The sequence below is a fragment of the Schistocerca americana genome, chromosome 2 (assembly GCF_021461395.2).
Source record: "Schistocerca americana isolate TAMUIC-IGC-003095 chromosome 2, iqSchAmer2.1, whole genome shotgun sequence".
Taxonomy (NCBI): Eukaryota; Metazoa; Arthropoda; class Insecta; order Orthoptera; family Acrididae; genus Schistocerca; species Schistocerca americana.
In genome coordinates, this window is record NC_060120.1 from 381,244,632 (window position 1) to 381,265,742 (window position 21,111).

The following is a 21,111-nucleotide window of genomic DNA, read 5'->3' on the forward strand; positions in this document are numbered from 1 at the left end:
AGGGTAGAATGTTCCAAATTTTTGAGTGTACATATTGATGAAAACTTGAACTCGAAGAAGCATTTTACTGATCTTCTCAAACAATTGATCAGCTACTTTTGCTCTTCGTATATTTACTAGTCTTGGAAAGAAAAAAATCGACGTCCAGATATATGTATATATTTCTACTCAATAATGTCTTATGGAGTAATTTTCTGGGGTAAGTCACATCTTACAAAGAAAATTTTGGTTGCATAAAACCGAGCAGTAAAAGCAGTAAGAGTAATATGCGATGTTCACCCATGGTCGTCATGTAGGTACCTCTTCAAGCGATTAGGCATCTTAACTGACTGATTTTAATACTGGTTGCATGAGTAGAACTAAAAAAATGTGTTCATTTATGTTAACACTTATCACCTATAGATTTCCTGTAAGCTGACGCGGTCCACATTCCGATAAAAGAATCGTTCTAATGATCTATGGGATACTTAACTAAACACTTTTGGTCAAAGTTTACCAGATACTGTTCTCGCTGCTGTTGGTCCCTGTCACAGTCGACTTTACAGCAAAGTAGGCTGTGCCCCTTGTCCTTCCAATATCGATAATGTATGCTTCCCCAGCATTTTTGATATTGTAATTTGCTCTGTGTTGGCTACAGTGGAAAGACAGATGAATTGCGAAGTTCGGAAGCACAACACGGGCGTTTGTATACAGACAGTGGCTGTTTGAAAGTAGTTTGCGGACGAGTGTGAGTTAATGTGATGACAACACTTTAGATTTTAGTACGGAATGTGAACACATCCTACAAAAAATAGAAAAATGACAGTTAATCAGCCGTTGGATTCAAAAGAAGTCCAGGTATTCAGTAATTTCTTTCTTTGAGACTGCGTATAAAAATGATGTGGCTACTGATCGTACGAGTCGCACACAAGCATTTGATGTATTGCTTCTATGGTTTCAGGAGTTCCAGTTCAAGTTGATATGTCGTCTTAATGTTTTTTCGGATGGAGAGTTTGATTACAGTGGTTACCTTAATCTTGTCGCGACAGCCAGCAAATATAACTTGGCTTTCGTTGGATGCCCGAGCGGAGTGCAAGGTAGTTTGAAATCTTTGTGTTTTATGCCGTAGATTTGAAAAACTTACGAATATCGAAAGCTATTTTCTGTGATACAGAAATTTTAAAATTAAGGTGATGCGTTTGAGTTAAGTAATAAGTGCTATAGATTTAATATTAAGAAAACAGCTAACTAAAAAGGTGCTGTTGTGGAGAGTAGCGTTCGATTGTTTTAATATTTGCCACCTCTCTTTCACAGCAATAATTATTTCTGCTGTTGTAAACAGTGAAGCACACGGAAATAAGTCTTTAACCGAGTATCCTCATCGTAAGCTAAACCTTGGCAACCAGCCATCACATCTGAGCATAAGCTGTGACCAGTCATGTATTGTGATTGCGGTAGAAAAGGACGGTTGCCCCCATGCATTGATCTACAGCGTATCATCTTTCTTATCAAAGGTAAGCTTTCTCATTGCTTTGATTGTGGGTTAGTGTTGGAATAGGCTGTATCCTGTCACATAATTCAGCATGCTGGTACTTTTTTTTTTTTTTTTTTTTTTTTTTATGCTGGCTTATTGACAACCATGAAGCTGCTGTAGTCACTCAAATCAGTTTCTGGGACGAAAAAAGAAGTTGTAGGGAAAAAAAACCTGTTGGTGAATGCCATCCGTTAGTGTGAATCTTAAACAATTGATTTGCCTTCTAGTTAAGAAACTGTGAAAAGATAATATGCTCAAAATTATTCCTTGAAGATGTTTGTGAGATGGACACAATTTACAGGGGTATCATAGTAAACCACTTCACTCAAATGCGAAAGCAGCCACGTCTGATCCTAATTACAAAAGTATAAATTTAGATTTTCTGTCATTGACATAACATACAAAAAATGAGTTTCAGAACAGCCAATTAAGCAAGAACATAGTTAATTCCATTCTCCATTTTGCTCTGATGGGATGGTGATCAATGATTAGAGTATAAATATGCCAAAATCAATGCTCAGTGACTTCCTGCATAGGTACATGGATAACATTTAGTCTCCAATTCGTTGGTAACAAAGATGACAAATTTTGAGTCACTCTTAAGCATTTGTGACTGCAGACTTTTGTGGCATGTACTACTGGTGAGAAGCACTCAGGTTTCCAGCTGGGTGGCAGTGATGAAATACTGTGAAGTGTTATCTATTGTCATGCTCATAATCTTATGAATTTGCTAGAAGGTGAGGGGTATGACACTTGCCAAAATTTAGCAGTATTTCAAAATGGCCATCCAGCTGGAAACCCAAGAGCCTTTAGTCATTGAATATATTGTTATTAACCCATAGAAAACTTGACATGGTTGAGCTGTGGAGCATATAATCTGATTGCTTAATTCAAGTTTTAGTAATCTTGACCAGAAATTGTATTCCAGATTATCAGTTTAGATTGTGTGGTCCATCATCTTCAGATCTATAAAGAAAAGAAGAGAAATTTATACTAGTACTCTGTCTTACGTACACAAGACATACGGGATATAAAAGAATTAAAAGTGAACGTATCATAAAAAGCTTGGTTACTACAGGTACTGGTAACACGCAATGAACAGTGTGCATACACTTGATACATCACTAAAACTGGTGCAACCTACTTAAGGCAATTACTGGATTTTTCCTTTGACTAATCATAGCCAGTTTCCTGCCTCATCCTGCTCCAATTGGAGCTTGTTTGCTGTATCTAATGCTATTGCTGTCAACGGAACGTTAAACATTAATCTTCCTGTCAAAGAGACAGGAAGGCTGTAAGTAGTTAACTGCAGAGATAAACACGTGGAAGTAAATCGTGGTACCTGAAGCTCTGTGTAGGAGGGGTGGTGGTAGGGGGGATTGGGACAGAAGTTGGGTGACTGAGTGCCCATTCTAAAAGGGACCCACTTGTTAGGAGGAGGAAGCGAGGCTAGCTGTTTCATTTCCAAACATTGGCCAGTATGCAAATTATTTAGAGTTTCGTATTAAGTGTATTGCATAAAGTCCCAGATATTTTTTTTTAAATTTTTGGCATTTGATCTTATACATCAAAACCAAACAAGTAACATGGTCTATAGTGAACCTGTACCAAGAAAGGGGTCACACAGAGCTGCGAGGAGTGGTTTTCGACCAAACTGTTTACAGCTACTTCCATATTTGGTGATAGAAAGAGTAAGTGTTGCATATTCTCAGAAATGATTATCAGCATAAATTGCACAGATTACTGATCATATTAAGTATAACAGACAGAAATGGAGGCACACCGAACCACCACTTGCTGAGAAAAAGGGAAAAGTGGGTCCAACCATTGCCAAACTGTTTTATAATGACAAACAGTTGAATTCAGTTAGATGACTCAACATAGGTGAAGAGAATCTTTCAACAGTAAAAGTAAGTTTTTTGAATAAAATTTACAGAAAACTTGGCAAAACAGAAAGTTGTGATGTCACCCATTTCCTTTGATCCCTGATGCCATTGAGGTGGCAAACACCCCTATTTCACAGCCAACTTGTAGAGTAGGCTACGCCTATTTCAAGCATATACAATATGGTGACCACGATATTGCTCACTACAGCTGCAAGCAAACATAAATGACATACAAAATACTTTATTCCAGCAGTAGAATGAAACTAAAGGGGCAACCATAGGAAGTAGGGAGTTTTAGGAGGGGACACTATTCCAAAACAACTATTAACTCAAAAATTGAATGCACAAGCATTTCACACACACACACACACACACACACGGAAAAAGAAAACTACTGCTGTTCTTAATCTCTGTTCAGTTATGTACCTCAAACAAAGACCACGATATCAGTAACCCACCTGTAAATCAAAAACCCAGTATCGCAAATTTCATTTGACCTATATAACTCAGAAGCACTTGATACCAGGATGCCACACACAACTCCAAAACCCGATACCGCAAATTTTACTTGACCCTCATAGCTGTATGAAGCCCTTGATATGCTGAAACCACACAAATCTCCAAAACCTGATACCAAAAGTTTCAGTTGGTCTATATGGCAGCTAAAACAAAGTCCTCAGTACCAAAAACCAACACACACAAATTCTCAAATAGTTTGCCCACACCTTCACTTGCTCTATCTATCGAAAACCAGTCCACAGTACAATAAACCGAAACCCTTATAACTAATATCAAAAGCATAACCTAACCAGTGATGGTAAACCAATATCTAAAATGCCTACCAACCACAATCCAACACTAGTACCAAATGCTAGCAAGAAAAAACCTGAAATTTGTGAAAACCAACATCATTCATAGTTTAGATAGACACAGATAGCTATAAACATACATACCATACACATTACACTAAACAAACACCCCAAAAAGTACTTATAAACAAAAGCCACCATCATGTAAATCAAGGCTGTGCCTGCTCCTCCCCCCTCACTCACACACAACAAAAAGCTTAAAAATAAAAAAAGTACCAAAATCATCTGCAGTCACCCCAAATGACTGCAGAAACTTGATCACTGCTACAAGCAAAGACCTACGCAGCTAATATATGACTGGCAAAAAAGGAAACACACAGCGCTAATAATTCTGTTGACAATCACAAATCCATCTGTCACAATATGGAGTCAAATTAACTCACTAACAAACTGACACAGACGCTTCGAATAACAACCTAACACACTTGAATCAAAGTGTCAGATGACTCACTAGCACAAATGTAAAAGTGGTTCCATTCCATACTGGGCCACCTGGTACAGGAACCGGTTAGGAATTTCTTGAAATAAGACAGCCTCAGTTGCAAAATATTCTTATTTACAGGAAATAATTGTTAATGGACAAATGTTGGTTTACCACATTAATTTTTACGCCAAACTCCTGATGCCTCAAAAGGGCGAAGAGCATCATTTCCAGTAAACAAATTTTAAAACCGAGATTGTCTTATTTCAAGAAGACTTTGAAACATAAACATGCAGCTCACAACACATTGTCAACAAACATGACCCACCTCAAAAATATCATGCCACCATGATGTCACACAGCACAGTTACATCACCGGTCAAAGTAGAAGGGTGGAACTGCAACTTACCATTGACATGAAAATTGATTTAGCTTTTGTAGGAATGACCGGCTTTACAGTAATTATGAAGCATTGTTAAATTAACTAGATGTAAACACTATGCGGTTACACTGAAAAAAGTTTATCTTTCAGATAAGTATTAAGTATTTTCTGTTGAAGGTAAGGAAGTAATTGTATTCTAAAGAAAACAGTATCCACAGGATGTTACCACAATATATTTTCTTGTGTATTTGAATTGGGTAGGGTCATGTACATTCGACAGAAAACTGAATTTGTACATGGAGAGGCATCATTGTACAAAATTTCTATCATTGAATGAGAAACTGCTGCTGTTTCGCCATAATCATGGAAGGAAATATATTCTAGTAACAAAAGGTGGAGTTAGTGTATTTGTTTCCACTCAGAAAAAATAAATATAAGAGCTTTGTTCCACTGTTAAATATATGTTTTGAAAAGTTTACATTTTTTGTTGTTGTCTAATAATGACTGTTTTAAACTATACTATGCTAGTACTAGCACATTTCCCATTTAAAGCCGTGTTCAGTTTCACAGACTCCAGGAAGCATGTAATCATTGTGAAATGAAATTGATGTTAGTCTGTACATGAGTTTGAGAAAGAAGTTTTGCCTTGTATACATAACAGATGTGTTCTTAACTATAAATTTGTTAACCTGTGTTTTGTGTCCTGCAGAATATCACTTTGCTGAATGAAGTAAGGTTATCAGCCAGCCTGAATACCCACATCTTGGATCTTACTTGGAATCCAGGGATACCAAACATCTTTGCTACTTGCTTATCAGATGGAACTGTGGGTGTCTATGAATTCAAATCTACAGGAACTGATATAAAAACACTTCCTCCAGAAGCTCAGGCTGCGTAAGTTTACAGTATCGTGTATTGATGGATTACTTTTGTGCGTATGTATGTTTGCACATTTAGTTTGTTTATTATAGTAAACTGATTGTATGAATAATCTGTACAAGCAGAAAAGTTTTGACAAGAGGAAGAAGAAGTAGCAGTAGTAGTTTGATTATGATGCGTAAATTGTAACCAGATTTGTGAAACTAGTGAATTAACAACTAATAATATACCTTCATATTATCAGTAACATAAGAATGCTTTCCACTGATGAATTTTCAGTCTTCACCTACTGTGCTTTATGTTCAGCATTAGTGTGGATGTACGTTGGTTTAGAGGCTTACTAATGGACAGTTCTTCCTCTGTATTTATGTTTTTTATATTAATTCTGTACAGTTCTTACTTTCTTCTTAAATGTTTCACTGGCTTAAACATTGACCTGTTGGATCAGCTGAAACATTTTCACAACTATCTCCCCCTTTTCTTTCATTATTGCGAGTTTATGGAGAATATTGCTTCACTGGTATTTGTATGCTATTCTTGAACATATTGGTGAGGGCCTTGGATGTCATTATGTGTAAGGATGTCATTATGCGTAACAGTGGTGTTACAATTTTAAGAAATAATCAACCATGTATTGTTTGATGATGCTTCAGATTGCCTGTGTAAAACAGCAAACTAACTGGACTTGATAATACAAAACTTATATTGTGACATCCTAAATGAAGTGTTATCATGTTTGTTAAGAGCTGAAGAGATAGCACTCAACCACTCAAAATTCATGGCTGGTTTTGTCCCCTCTCAACAATCCTTAGTTAAATAACAGCTATGGAGTTCAATGAGCCTGAATAAAGTAAAATTGTAATCATTTTCTTTTTTATGTTTGTGGGTGATTTTGTTATGTTTGTGAGACATCTGTTTCAGGTGCTTCAGCTGGAGTCCTCGTGGTAAACAACTTGTTGTTGGTACTCGTTATGGAGAGCTTATACAATACAAACCAGACCTCAAGCCAGTCAAAACTCTCCCAGCTCCAACACTTTCTGAGAACCCTGTCTCAGTTGTTAATGTCACTTGGATATCAAATTACCAATTTGCTGCTGTGTATCATGACAAAGTGAATGAAACCGAGAGACCAGGTGTGTAGAAATTAGCATTGTGTCCTGAATATGTGTTTAACAACTGCTTAGCTGTGAGATTTTTTGTTTTGATTAATTATTCAGTGGGAAGTTGTCAATGTCTTTGTAAAATTATGTATGGTGGATAAAAATTGGAAAACTTCTTATGTAACATTCTGCTTGCAAACAGAAATGCCAAAATATGTTATTGTTGTTTAGTTTGTGCCATTAACTGCATGTACATTCGTAATCTCTCAGTAGGTGCATTGTATACATTGATGGTGCCACTTGTGTCACCTGTTTACTTTAGGTGGTGGAATCAAAATTATGTCAATGAAGTATGTTTTACTGCAGAATACAATAGTAGAATGCCTCTAGGCTAGGGTGCTGTTGTGCGTAAAGTTGACCCGGAGAAAATTGGATGATATGAAAAAGTTCAAAACACAAATTGCTAGAATTGTGCCACGTAAAGGGTTACTATGGGCTATCCATGTGTGATGCTATTCAATTGTCTAAATGTTTGTGTCTATTTGCTCCACCAGATGGTGTATTCTGTACTCAACAATTTGATTTGTTTACACTTTGTTTGTAATTTGAGATTGCCCTCACATTAGAAACAAGTACCTACTTTTCTTGTGACTGAAAGTAAATCATAAAATTAATACATAAATGCTTATTCAAAACCAGATACTTCTCTGCCACATCAATTCCCATTATCTCTGTGACAGACACTACCAAAATATGTTTTAGGGTAAGTGTGTGTGTGTCTTTCATACACTTTTATCACTTACATTGTCCAAATTTCTCTAACATCAGTACATAATGTTAAATATCTTTTTCCAAAAACCGAGCGAGGTGGCGCAGTGGTTAGCACACTGGACTCGCATTCGGGAGGACGACGGTTCAATCCCGTCTCCGGCCATCCTGATTTAGGTTTTCCGTGATTTCCCTAAATCGCTTCAGGCAAATGCCGGGATGGTTCCTTTGAAAGGGCACGGCCGATTTCCTTCCACATCCTTCCCTCACCTGAGCTTGCGCTCCGTCTCTAATGACCTCGTTGTCGACGGGACGTTAAACACTAATCTCCTCCTCCTTTTTCCAAAATGGCTGCTGTTACACTAGAGTGCAGTGCGGGTGTTAAGTTTTGCTAAGACATCATTTCCAGAATTAGTCTTTCCCTCTGCTCCAAAGTGTATGCAGTGCTGAAACTGATCTGTTTACTGTATTGTCTGTTGCCTTTTGTGGACATGTTATTACTAACAATCATTTTTGTGCTCCTCACAGTCAGGCTCAAAATGAGGGTAGAGCTTTACTAGGTTGAAGCTTTTGGTCATGGTAAGAGAATTTTCTGTGAAACACAAGGCTTCAGGTTCTACCCACATACCATTTTCCTGTAGTCTTCCTCATTTCGTGGTCATTAAGCAGAGGGGCAATTTAGTCATTCCCTTAAGTTTCCATGTTTCATTCTCTACCTTCATTTGAGAACCAAATGCATAATGCACTTGCTATAAAGGAAAATGTGACCTCATGGCGATTCAGCAAGTGTTTTCTGTCTAGATCACATGGATAGTCTTTATTAACGACATGTTACTAACAAAACCCATCTATATAATCTGGATAGGAAACATTTATTGAACTTTGATTTACCTGCAACTGCCTAGCTGTTATTTATTTATTTTATTGATTTGTTCATCCTTTGACCATTCGGCACAAGTGTATATACTTATGTAGAACATATATTAACTAGGATAAGATTAGATGATGTCAGGGCAGGGAATTAGCCATGGTCTTGCCAAGGGAACCATCTCAACTTTCACTGTAGCCACTTAGGAAAACCATGGAAAACCCAAATTAAGATGACCAGGTGGGATATGAGGCCCACTCCTCCCGAATGTGATTCCAGTGCATTAATACTGCTGTAGTGACCTTGCTGGGTACATCTATAACTATAATGGAAATTCCTGGATGGAAAAAATATGAAAAATAAGGGAGAGTCAACAACTTACCTATAGCACACTGGTATGTGGCGCACAGAAACACGTAATAGGAAGCTGTTAACACAAGCTTTCGAGCTCTTGCCCTTTTCTAGGAGTAGTACACACATTCACACACAGGATAGATGATACATCTGTTAACAGATGGAAAAGGTACTTGACAATTTCAAGGACATAGTATTTCTGCTAGCTGACATATTCACTAACACCGTAGAAACACTTATCAAGAAGAAATGTTTTTTAACTCTACTGTGAAAGACGTTTCCTTCTCTAACCTCTTTAAGTATGGTGGCAGTGCATTATAAAGAATAACACCATAGTGGCTCTCTTGTCTTTGAGGATGAGATGTTCCAGCATGCTCAAAATTAAGGTATCAGCAGTTGTGATTGTTGGAAATATGGTAAACACTATTGGTTTGGAGGTCTCCAGGTTCAGTCCTAGTCATCGACACACATTTATTGACTTCTTTCCTGTTGGGAGTGCATTTTTTATATTGGGCAATATTTTTATGTGCATACAGTAATACTATGTCAACATTGGAGTCAGTATTCATATTAGTTGCAGTATGCAGTTTGCTACATGTTAACACATTGTTATTTATAGTGTTTGTCCCTCTTTGCAGGTCTGGTAATCGTTAATGCTCCAAAGAGTGGTGCTGTTTCTTTTGTCAACTTTGATGACATCTGTTATAGCTCTGGTGAATTGAGAAGACCACAGTTTTATTTGCATCATCAACAGACATGGTATGTTATGGTCAGAACTGCTGTTTACAATTTAACTGTTTGCAGTTTTGTGGTGGATACTGTTAAAATATCATAATTATATTTGTCATAACATAGTTACATGAAGTTTTGTGTTATAGGAATGTGATACTTGTTGCATCTGCTAATAGTATGGAAGTTGGGGTGATTGGGCTGACTGAAGATCAAGTAAGTTGGCAGCAGTGGATGCAAGAAGATGCGTGCAGAGCAGAGCTTCCAATGTCTTCAGACAAACAGGAAACATTTCCTATTGGCTTATCACTGGATACCAGCACAACTCATGAGCTACCCTGGGGTTAGAATCATGTTAACGGTGTTTATATTTCCTTTAGTCTAATACTACACTGCTTTAAACTTTATTAATTAAAATTTGCATTTCAGTTTTAGAATAATTATTGTGTTTAATATTCATTATTGATGTCGGATATATTAAAGTGGAGTCAAAGTATTAAGGAAAATTAGCTAATGCAATTGTTTTTTTATAAAACCTGATACACATAAAAATAAGAAAATACTGGTAAAGGATTTTTTTTAATGAAATGAGCTGGATCAATCAGAGCAAAGGAATAGTAGCTATTAAACACAAGAGGAACTGTAGCAGGAACATATAGGAAAAAGAAAGATATCAAAAGACTGACATTTAAATTGAATTATATTTAGCAGAAATGACGGCTAAATTTGTTTTCCACATGTATCCAAAGCATTGCAAGGAATGAAAAATGTGGCGATTGACAATAATTCCAGCACCAAATAGTTACTGAACGTTAAACCTTGGATTTTTTTTCTGTAGCTCACCCGCTCAACCGCGTAATCATACTGATTATGACAGTGATAAGGCAATGACTTCTTTCGTTTACAGGTGGTAAAGAGATTACTCACAGTGGCATTTGTGGTATTTAAACTTATGACCAGAACAAGGAGAATGTTAATTTGAAGATATGACTGCACTGTTGGAGAGAGAAGTGGTTTAATTTTCACACAAAATTGAGGAATAATGTGAGGTTGTCATAAGGTTAAGATACAGTGCATATGAAATTCTGTACTCATGCTTCGCAAACTTGGGATGAGAGCACTAGTTATTACATGTACTTCTGTTAAGAGGTGATGTATATTTGTTATTTTTGGGATGTAACATATTCAGTATGGAATATGTAAGGGGGTTATCTCACGCAGGGCATTTGTCGACTGCAATACAGACTTTTCAAGTTGTACCACTGTCCACTTCACAGTTGAAGAGCCACATTTAAGAAGCACACTTACGACAAGTGCAACCAGAACTGCTGGAGAACAGTGCTAATGCCAGTTGTAAATTGTGCCCTGACAGACAGTGCTGAGCAGCTGATCAGTCTATGGTATTTGCCACCTTGAATTCAAAGAAGAGCAGTTGAACAGATCTATTATATGCAGTGCACAATTGTGTGTTGTGGAATGCCACAGTGGAAAGTGTTTTATGAAAGCTAGATACATCAATACTTCCAAGAACAATATTTAGGATTAATATGCACAAATGTCTCTGTCAGTGCTCAGAGTAAAACGTCATTTTTGCAAAGCTATGGCCATGTGTGCGCAATGGTCATGAATTGATGATTTATGTAAACCAAGTGTGGTTAGTATTATGACACCTTCTCATGAACCACATTCTGTTATTTTAATAAAAACCATAAAATATACACTCAATCAGCAGCAGCAAATACCTTTCATGCATGTCTTTTTAATGGATCTAGCCTTGAAAGGCAAAGCAGGATGCAGAGCATTGTGACCACTCTCTTGATGTCAGAACATGGTGGAGGAAAAAATATCAGAAAATTGTAGAATCATTTGAAATGTTGGAAGAAATATTTAAGAATGTGCACCAGGAACTGGACCTATATAACAACCATCTAGTGCCCCCACACTAATGAGCCCAAAAAAAGATTATAGAATCATCTTGCTTCAGCATTAGCAACTAAAACTTAAATGTTTCACATGTTCAGGAGTGTTATGACTTGTGAAGAGTTACAGAACTTTGTCACCAAATCACTCAGCACTACTATCACATTCCTGTTTGTGAAAAAGAGACCTGGGCTGAACAGTCCATGGCTTCTTCGCAAAAGACTATATGAACATGAACATGGGACAACATATTATATTTTCATTGAAAGGTAAGGTGTTCCTGGCGAAAAACAGTCGATCAATAGTAATATAGATAATGATACTGGTCAAGAAGTGGACATTCATCCAGAGGGTGCTTCAGTGACTGAAGAGGATGATGTAGATGTAGACAGTGAAAATGAGTACGGTAAAAGAGAATATGAGGTATAAAATATATTTTAAAATTCTGTGGCCTATGTAATATCAGTAACTGATAAGTCCTGCTTAACTCAGAACTTTGTTGCACAGAAATCATGGTGTTACTTTAATTTTGAAATTTATTTCGTTTTCACATTCAGGTTTTCTTTAGTAAACTTTTTTTTTCCTGCTTGGATTGTTATTGATACTGCAGAGTCATAAACAGAAAACTAAGAATCCATGTCAGAGCCATATAAATGTTTGTTCCAGGTGACAACCAGATGATTCCCCCTATGCCTGTGTTACATCTGCTGTCTCACAAAGGAGTCCTGTGCTTGTTTTATGTTATCAATGTTATTCCTGGAGCTGTTACTGTATGCTCACCACCAGAAAAAGTGGCAGATGAGAGTGTTGTTGCATTATTTTCTAGCAAGGCACCAGATGTGTCACCTGCAACAGAAATAAGTCCTACTGGAAGTAGAGTCAATCTTGCTCCGAAGTATGTATAGTAGCGTCATCTTTTTGATTATTTTTCTATTATACACGGATGGAATTAAGAGAGAAAATTGTTTTGTAATTTTATGAAGGTTACCATAAAATACATCTCTTAATTGTTGCAGGTTTGAAAACGCCAGTGTTCCAAAGCCAATGGCCCCCGTTCAGAGTATACCATTACAGAAAGAAGCCTCTAGTCCCACCCTTCAGACAAATGTGTCAGAACCTGGAATTGGGATTCTGAATTCAGGATTTTCATCTCCATTCTTCAGTGTGAAAGCTTCTGTGGCCAGTGCTACTGAAAAACCCCAACCAACAATGAGTTTTATAAATTCATTACAAAGTGGAGCTGGTGGAAACATTTCAGGTTTTTCTACAGGAAAATCGTCAGGTGCAAATTTGACACAGGCTCCATCACCGATAAGCTCTCAGAGCAACCAGGCACCATCATTAACTTCCTCTTTTATTAGTCAGGTGCCATCAGTGATGAGCTCTCAAAGTAACCTGACACCATCAGTGATGAGCTCTCAAAGTAACCTGACACCATCAGTGATGAGCTCTCAAAGTAACCTGACACCATCAGTGATGAGCTCTCAAAGTAACCTGACACCATCAGTGATGAGCTCTCAAAGTAACCTGACACCATCAGTGATGAGCTCTCAAAGTAACATGACCCCGTCAGTGATGAGCTCTCAAAGTAACATGACCCCGTCAGTGATGAGCTCTCAAAGTAACATGACACCATCAGTGATGAGCTCTCAAAACATCCTGACACCATCAGGCATGAGCTCTCAAAGTAACCTGACACCATCATTGATGAACTCTCAGAGCAGCCTGACACAATCAGTGGTGGGCTCTCAAAGCAGCCTGGCACCATCAGTGATGAGCTCTCAAAATAAAGTGGCACCATCAATGACGAGCTCTCAAAGTAACATTATGTTTCCTGCTTCGTCCGTTAGTGTAGCTTCCGTAAGTAACAAATCACATAGCAAAAAAGTTAATTTTTCAGTAGCTAATTAGGAGAAGCCTTTCTGTAGTTAGATAAATTTAATTTTGTTTTTGCAGGGTGACGGTAGGACTGATTCTACTCCAGTGAAAGTTGATAACATTGTGCAGCCTAATATTGATTCGTTATCATCAACAGAGAGCAATGAGATAACAGCAAATGTTATAAGAGCTGCAATCGCAGAAGAAATTCAGTTATTTGAAAGAGAGCTTGCAGATCTTCGCAAGAGAGTTAACAGTGTAAATACACATGTGAGTGACAATTTCTCTTTCATTATTTGTACAGATTTGTGAACTGTAATATAGTACTATAGTCATATTGATCATAAAAACTCGGGGAGTAATAGATATAAAAAATAAAAATTTTCGAGATACATACAGTTATAATGTGTATGTAAGGGGAGCCACTTTCACTTGGCAGTAATGTTGTTAAATTGTAAACTGTGGGTGCGTCCATACAGGAGGAAACATATTGATTTTCACATCAAACACAATAACCAGCTTTTTGTGCTTAGATTTTGGATTAGCTTCACCACTAGCATTTTTTATCCCTGCACAATTTATTTCGTCATGTTTTATTCCTTTTGAAAATCAGCTAGATGCTTTACATTACCAGATTACTTCCTGTTTTCTGCATGCTTGTTGTTCGTTGTGTTAACCTTTACTGTTTAATTCCATGATAATTACTGGGTAGTATAAGAAAACATTGTGAGAGATAAAAATGGGAATCTGTTATTAACATAGGGAATGTGACAGATAGAAAGAGTATATTGAAGATTTGTACAGTGGAGCTGAATGAAATTGGAAGTTTAGATGAGTATATTGAAGATGAAAAACTAATTGATGAACAAAACAAGGGACCACCAATAATAAAAGAAGAGTTCTTCCTTGCACTGAACCTGTTAAAATCAAATAAAGCAATGGGTACAAATGACTTTTCTGCAGAGCTCCTTTAGTTATACTGAAAAAATCAAAAGTAAATTATTTACTATGGCATCTAAATAATATGAATTATATGATTCATAAAAAGTAGAACTACTGCATTACCCAAGAGGGCAATTGGTGGAAAGGCCTTTATAAATTATAAAACTCTAGCCCTTCTGTCAGTGTCTCAAAACTGTTGATGTCAGTATTTAGAGAGAGAAGTGCGAAGAAAATAGATTGGAACTTAGTCAGTGATCAATTTGGCTTCAGAACATGGAAAGGAACAAGAGAAGCAATATTGGCACTACGTCAGATTTAAAGAGGAAATTGGAATTAAACAAAATAGAAAAATTTACATAATTTGTTGAATTAGAAAAGGCATTGGATTTGGTTGATTAGAAGTTATTGATCAAAGCAATGTGCAAAATAGTGCTTAACTGAGAGGAAGGCGATTAATTTTGAGTATATACAAAAGTTCAAAGTACTGAAATGGATATTAATGGTAACAAGAAAGAAGCAGCAGGAGTGATGAGACAGGGATACCCTCTGTCACTGTACAAAATATGTTCTTTGAGGAGGCAACAACAACATGAAAGAAAAAAGTGACAGAAATCAAAATGAATGGTATTCATATTCACTGCATCAGATTTACCCTGGACATTTCAGTTGTGGCAGGCTCAGAGGAATAACTAATTAAAATGCTTGAGGTCTTAACTCGGAAGACAACAAACTAAAAATAAATACCAAGAAAACATGTCACAGTTGTACACAAGAAAGGAGGTGGAGTTAAGATTGACATAAAAATAGGCAGTGAGCAACTCAATAAAGTGACTGAATTTCACTGTTTTGGTAACTTTGTGGAGGAAAAATATATTTTTCAAGGGAATTGAGAGAAGAACACTGGCCTCCCAAAATAAGAAGAACCTTCTATTTCATAATTGTTTTGTTCCAGTCTGGACTTTCCATTGTTTGAACAACCTTCAATTGAACATATTAAGAAAATATTTGTAAGACCTGCATGCGGAATGTCCTGAGATATGGATGTGAAACCTGGACACTAGGGAAGTGCGAGAAAGCTCACCTTGAACCTGCAGAAATGTGGTGCTGAAGGAGAATTACAAGGACTAGCAGGGCTGACAGAAAAATGAATGATAGTCCTACAAGAAATAGGAGGGAAGAAAAGACTACTGAATGTTGTAGGCCAATGCAAAACAGAACTCAATGGACACTTAATTAGACATGACATTCTTCAAAAAACATTTCTGAAGGCAAGATCGTAGGGACAATAGTCTTTTGAAAGAAGAAGAACAAGTAGAGGGAGATAAGGTAGATATGCTTGTGTAAGAGAGAAAGTGGTTTAGCTGCAGAAGACCAAGACACTGGTGGACATCGATTGGACTATATTGTCAGACATAGTTGTAGAATCTAGGTGTAGAGTAGTAAAGCATACTGTGGTGCAGTTATGATCTCCAATTGCAATTGTGTAAGTGTAGACTGAAGTTCTAAAAATAAACTTTAAATATGAGCATTTTAGGTTAGACTTGACTGTAACTTCTAGGAATATTAGTTGAAAGTATGAATTACTGTTAGCAGTCGCAATGGAAAGTAAATAAAAGCAACACTACTGATGTGAGGTGAGAGTTTTAACAAATTAAGAGCTTGTGAGATGAATTTCCAGTTACTAGAAGTGGTGGCATTTGGATTAAACCATTAGACTGAGTTCAAGCAAAGAGATTAAACAAGAAATTAAGATAGAAGAAACCACCATTAGTATAATAAAGGTTTTCAAAAGTGGCATTGATAACTGATGAAACTGTGTTAGTTATGCATGGAAAAAAAGCATTAATAAATGAACAGTGTGTGAAGGCAGTGAAGAGCATAAGTAATTTACAAACAATGTAAAAAAGAACATACAAAATAAAGATCTTTTAAGTGTAACCACGGGAAGCTGTTTAGCAATAATTTTAGGATTGACTTATGATACATGCAAGAAGATTAATCGCAATTTCAGGCAAGAGGTGAAACTGTTAATATGAGAAATGCACATAGGAAACCAATATCAAGTGCTAAGCACAGAGCATATAAACTGAAAGAATATATTAGTGTAAATGTGCTGAGGAAGTGTCTAGTACCATGATAGAAGAGGAGGAATGATGCTGGAGAAATGGATGATAGTACTGTGGTGTAAGTTCGATGGAGCTCTGGGAGATTTCTATTCTTCCAAGGCAGAAATAGTTAATAAAATCTGTAGGGATATGTGGGATTTATAAAGTTATTCATTATAGTAACTGGAATCCATGAAAGATTACTAACATATTTACAGAAATACTTTATTGGGGAAAGTATAAGTAAGTATCCATACATCAGCCTGAGATCATGAAAGAAACTATCGAAAAGTAATTTTAACCTCAAGCTTAAACAACTTCATGTCATTTTTCATTTGGTAGGACACTCGTAGATGACACTCGTAGACAGATTAGTAATTTACATCCATAAAAATTTAAACAAAACGGAAGTGGAAAATATGAAATCTCAATGGAAAATCCAACACACACACACGGACATGCGTGCGCGAATGTAACTCACATACATAAGATCGCAGTCTCTGGCAACTGAAGCCACTCTGCAAGCAGCAGCACCAGTGCATGATGGGAGTGGTGACTGGGTAAGGGTGAGGAGGAGGCTGGGCTGAGAGGGGGGGGGGCAGTGAAGTGTTGCTGGGGAGCACACAGGGATGAGGTGGAGAGAGGGTAGAGGGGAGCTGTGTGCAGTCAGAAGGTTAGACGGAGGGTAGGAAGAGGTGGGGGTGGGGGGGGGGGGGTAGCAGAAAAGGAGAGAAGTTAAAAGACTGGGTGTGATAGTGGAATGAGGGCTGTGTAGTGCTGGAATGGGAACAGGGAAGGGGCTGGATGGGTGAGGAGAATGACTAACAAAGGTTGAGACAAGGAGAGTTACCGGAACGTAGGATATATTGCAGGAAAGTTCCTACCTGCGCAATTCAGATAGTCTGGTGTTGGTGGGATGGATCCTTATGGCACAGGCTGTGAAGCAGTCATTGAAATGAAGGATGTCGTGTTGGGCAGCTTTCTCAATAACAGGATGATCCACTTGCTTCTTGGCCACAGTTTGTCAGTGGCCATTCATGCGGGCAGACAGCTTGTTGGGTGTTGTGCCCATGCAGAATTCAGCACAGTGGTTGCAGCTCAGCTTGTAGATCACATGAGTGGTTTTTCATATATCCCTGCCTTTGATGGGATAGGTGATTTTGTGACTGTACTGGAGTATGTGGTGGTGGGATGATGTAGGGGACACGTCTTGCATCTAGGTCTGTTACGGGGATATGAGACGTGAGGTAAAGGGTTTGGGAGCAGGGGTTGTGTAAGGATGGACGAGTGTATTTTGTAGGTTCAGTGGATGGCAGAATACCATTGTGGGAGGGCTGGGAAGGATAGTGGGCAGGACATTTCTCATTTCGGGACATGAGAAGAGGTAGTTGATACTCTGATGGAAAATGTAGTTCAGTTGCTCCAGTCCTGGGTGGTACTGAGTTATGAGAGAATGCTCCTCTGTGACTGGACGGTGAGACTTTGGGAGGTGGTGAGAGAATGGAAATATAAGGCATGGGAGATTTGTTTTTGTACAAAGTTGGAAGGCTAATTACAGTGAAGGCTTCAGTGATACTCTCGGTATATTTTGAGAGGGACAACTCGTCACTGCAAGTAGCTAGGCTGTATGGAAGGAACATCTTGGTGTGGAATGGGTGGCAGCTGTCAAAGTGGAGTTATTGCTGGTGGTTAGTAAGTTTGATATTGAGAGAGGTACTGATTCAGCCATCTTTGAGGTGGAGGTCATCATCTATGAAGGTGGCTTGTTGGGTTGAGTAGGACCAGGTGATGCAAATTGGGGAGAAGCTGTTGACATTCTGGAGGTTCCTTTTCATTATATTGTTTCATTCATCAATCTTCTGTGCTGTATGACATTCCTTTAACTCATTACCTCTTGTTTGCAACACCATTACTTTCCTACCTGGTTCACGTTGCATTGCTGTGTTTCTTTCTGGAATTATGTACAACCTCAAAATAAAATTCACTCAATCATACTGCCCATGATGTCAACCTACTAGACAGATTCTTCAACATCAACTACTATTGCAATGCTGCATGATCCTCTATTACTCAAATCATCTTTCCATAGAGATAACACTTCAAATGAGGTGATTCCATAGATATGGCTCAACATTTCCTTGTCCATCATGTGGTAATTCTTCTCCACTGACTTCGTCTGCCTTGATGCGTAGGCAACCAGATGTTTCACTCTCTCAGCCTCCTGACTTGGCATGCAACTGAGTGCATGATTGGGCACATCACATGATAGAATGAATTCCTTATTGAAATTCAGAGACACTAAGACTGGACTCACTACCAAAGCTTCTTTCAGTTTCTGAAAAGTGTACCAACAATTCTCCTACCATAAAAACTTCGAACCTTTCCTCATCAAATGTGTTAATGGTCTGGCAGTACTTGCAAAGCCTTTTATGGACCTTCTATAATAACACACGACACCAATGAACTATTGCAGTACATTTACCGAGTCAGGTACAGCAAAAACATATACGGCTTTAATTACTATCAGGCCTGTCTTATGCCCAACCTTACTAATTATGTGACCTTTTTTAACGCAAAATTATACTTCTCTGTACATAGCATTAAATTTGCCCTCAACCTCAAGAATACCTCCCTTAGGCATTGTATGTGCTGCTCCATGTCACTCACAAAGATGATTATATCATCAATATACACCAGGCATTGACGTGGTTTTAAACCTCTGAGAACCTCATCCAATAATCCCTGAAACATTTCAGACGCATTTTTCAGTCCAAAACGTTTCCTCCTCATGACAAAGAAAATGCTGTTTTTGGTCAGTCCTCTGCAGCCATTTCCAGCCAATGTTAGCCACTTTTCAAGTCCGTTGTTGAAAAATACTTGCACTGGCCTAAGTAGTTATGGTTTCCATGATGTTCAGGAAAGGGTTGGCATCCAGGTGTTGATAATCGCAAGAAAACCTGTATTTTTGTGATCCATCTGCTGATTGTTGGGCACAATGATAATTACATCCCCACCCCCCACCCGTCCCCCAGGGGCTATTACTTTGCTCCATGATCCCATCCTTCAGCTGCTGATCTATGAATTTCTCCAGAATTGGCTGCACTCTCGGTACTCTGTATGGTTTGTGGTAAACCAGTGATTCATTTCTCATCAGTATTAGGTGCAGTGTAATATGTGTTGATGACAATGGCTCCTTTGGAAAGAAAGAAGCTCTTAAATTCCAACACTAATTCTTCCATCTGTTCCTTATCACTCCCTCGTAATTCAGTTTCAGTGATGTTTGGTGATCTTGTCCCTCTCTTCCTCCTTCAGGATATCCAGGTTATCAGTTAACAACACGCTTATTAATCTTAAATCCTTGGCTGGCTCAATGCTTCACTTACTTCCAACAGGTCTACCACACACAACATCCCTGCTGGTGAGTTAAACTTAACACTAACCCAAAGCGATTTTCCAGTACCCTTTAGTACATCATTGTGTGGATCGAACCTTAGTGTGATTGTTCACAGTTTAACTGATTTGTTGCGCTCTATAGACTTCTCTCATGACATCACTTCATTGGCAACAGTTTTGCTCAGCTGAAACACTTTTCTGTCAGACTCCACCATGTGATGCCGAAGGTCGATTTGGCACAATGCCGATGCAAAAAATCCATCTTCAGAATCATGTATAGCCCTCACTTATGTGTAGCACAATTTCACACATTGAACTGAACTCTACCCAGGCAAAAATCAATGTCCACCAATCCCAACAGTGTGACATCTTTATCTCCTACTCCTTGCAGTCTATACCATGGTGGTTTCCACTGCTTATGTTGCACCAGAACCCCACTGGCAATCAACACAAGCACCCCTATGTCCAACGTCATCCTGTAATTCTTTTTCCCCACTGCCCCTTCCACCCCATATTCCATTTCTGCATACGACTTCATAGCACTTAATTTTACTGGGAATACCTGTAGGTGGACCTCCAATTCCCTTTGGTATTTAACATGTGCTTCTTCCCTGGTCCCCCTCTGAAATGACCACTACACCATGCTGACTACCACCGTTATTGCCACTGTTTTGTGGCTGACGTATCCTGCCTTAACTTGTACATACAACTATGGATCTTCCCTAACTTATCTGCAAGTTCTTCTCCTGATTGTCCATGCATCTTTGTTACCAGGCTCAATTGTTTTCTAAAATGTCTGGCACTGTTCTGCTTCCTATGCATTTGAAGTAAGCTCTTTTTGAATTCAGATGTTTCAGCTCCATTGAAAGCCTCTGTATAACCCACATAGGCTATTGGTTCTGCAGTTAGTCTTAATTTTGCTACCTTCAAAAGTTTCATGTCAAGCCATCCTTCCATCTCTGCCAAATTCCTGAGATCCTCCAGAAAAGCTTGCACATCCTCAGTTGATTTCCTGGAGAAAGGAGCAACTAAATTCGCAGCTGACAAATCTGTATCTCACCATGGCAATTGGACTCATAATAGACTGTACAACTCCCTACCAGC

The 21,111-nt window shown here is 38.2% G+C and overlaps 1 protein-coding gene across 3 annotated transcripts in view; it reads left to right on the top strand.

Moving 5' to 3' along the window:
* The first annotated feature begins 662 nt into the window (after nucleotides 1–662).
* Nucleotides 663–21,111, top strand: part of LOC124591589 (nuclear pore complex protein Nup214-like) — a 130,628-nt gene continuing 110,179 nt past the window's right edge. For 2 of the 3 annotated variants that reach the window (XM_047131744.1, XM_047131746.1), the window contains exons 1-10: nucleotides 663–837; nucleotides 941–1,076; nucleotides 1,294–1,493; nucleotides 5,781–5,965; nucleotides 6,872–7,083; nucleotides 9,679–9,799; nucleotides 9,919–10,112; nucleotides 12,356–12,584; nucleotides 12,706–13,549; nucleotides 13,646–13,837. In XM_047131744.1, the coding sequence (XP_046987700.1) occupies nucleotides 799–837; nucleotides 941–1,076; nucleotides 1,294–1,493; nucleotides 5,781–5,965; nucleotides 6,872–7,083; nucleotides 9,679–9,799; nucleotides 9,919–10,112; nucleotides 12,356–12,584; nucleotides 12,706–13,549; nucleotides 13,646–13,837 (2,352 nt within the window). In that variant the 5' untranslated portion in view covers nucleotides 663–798. The remainder of the gene's footprint in view (nucleotides 838–940; nucleotides 1,077–1,293; nucleotides 1,494–5,780; nucleotides 5,966–6,871; nucleotides 7,084–9,678; nucleotides 9,800–9,918; nucleotides 10,113–12,355; nucleotides 12,585–12,705; nucleotides 13,550–13,645; nucleotides 13,838–21,111) is intronic. The other variant, XM_047131745.1, reaches the window with a different exon arrangement.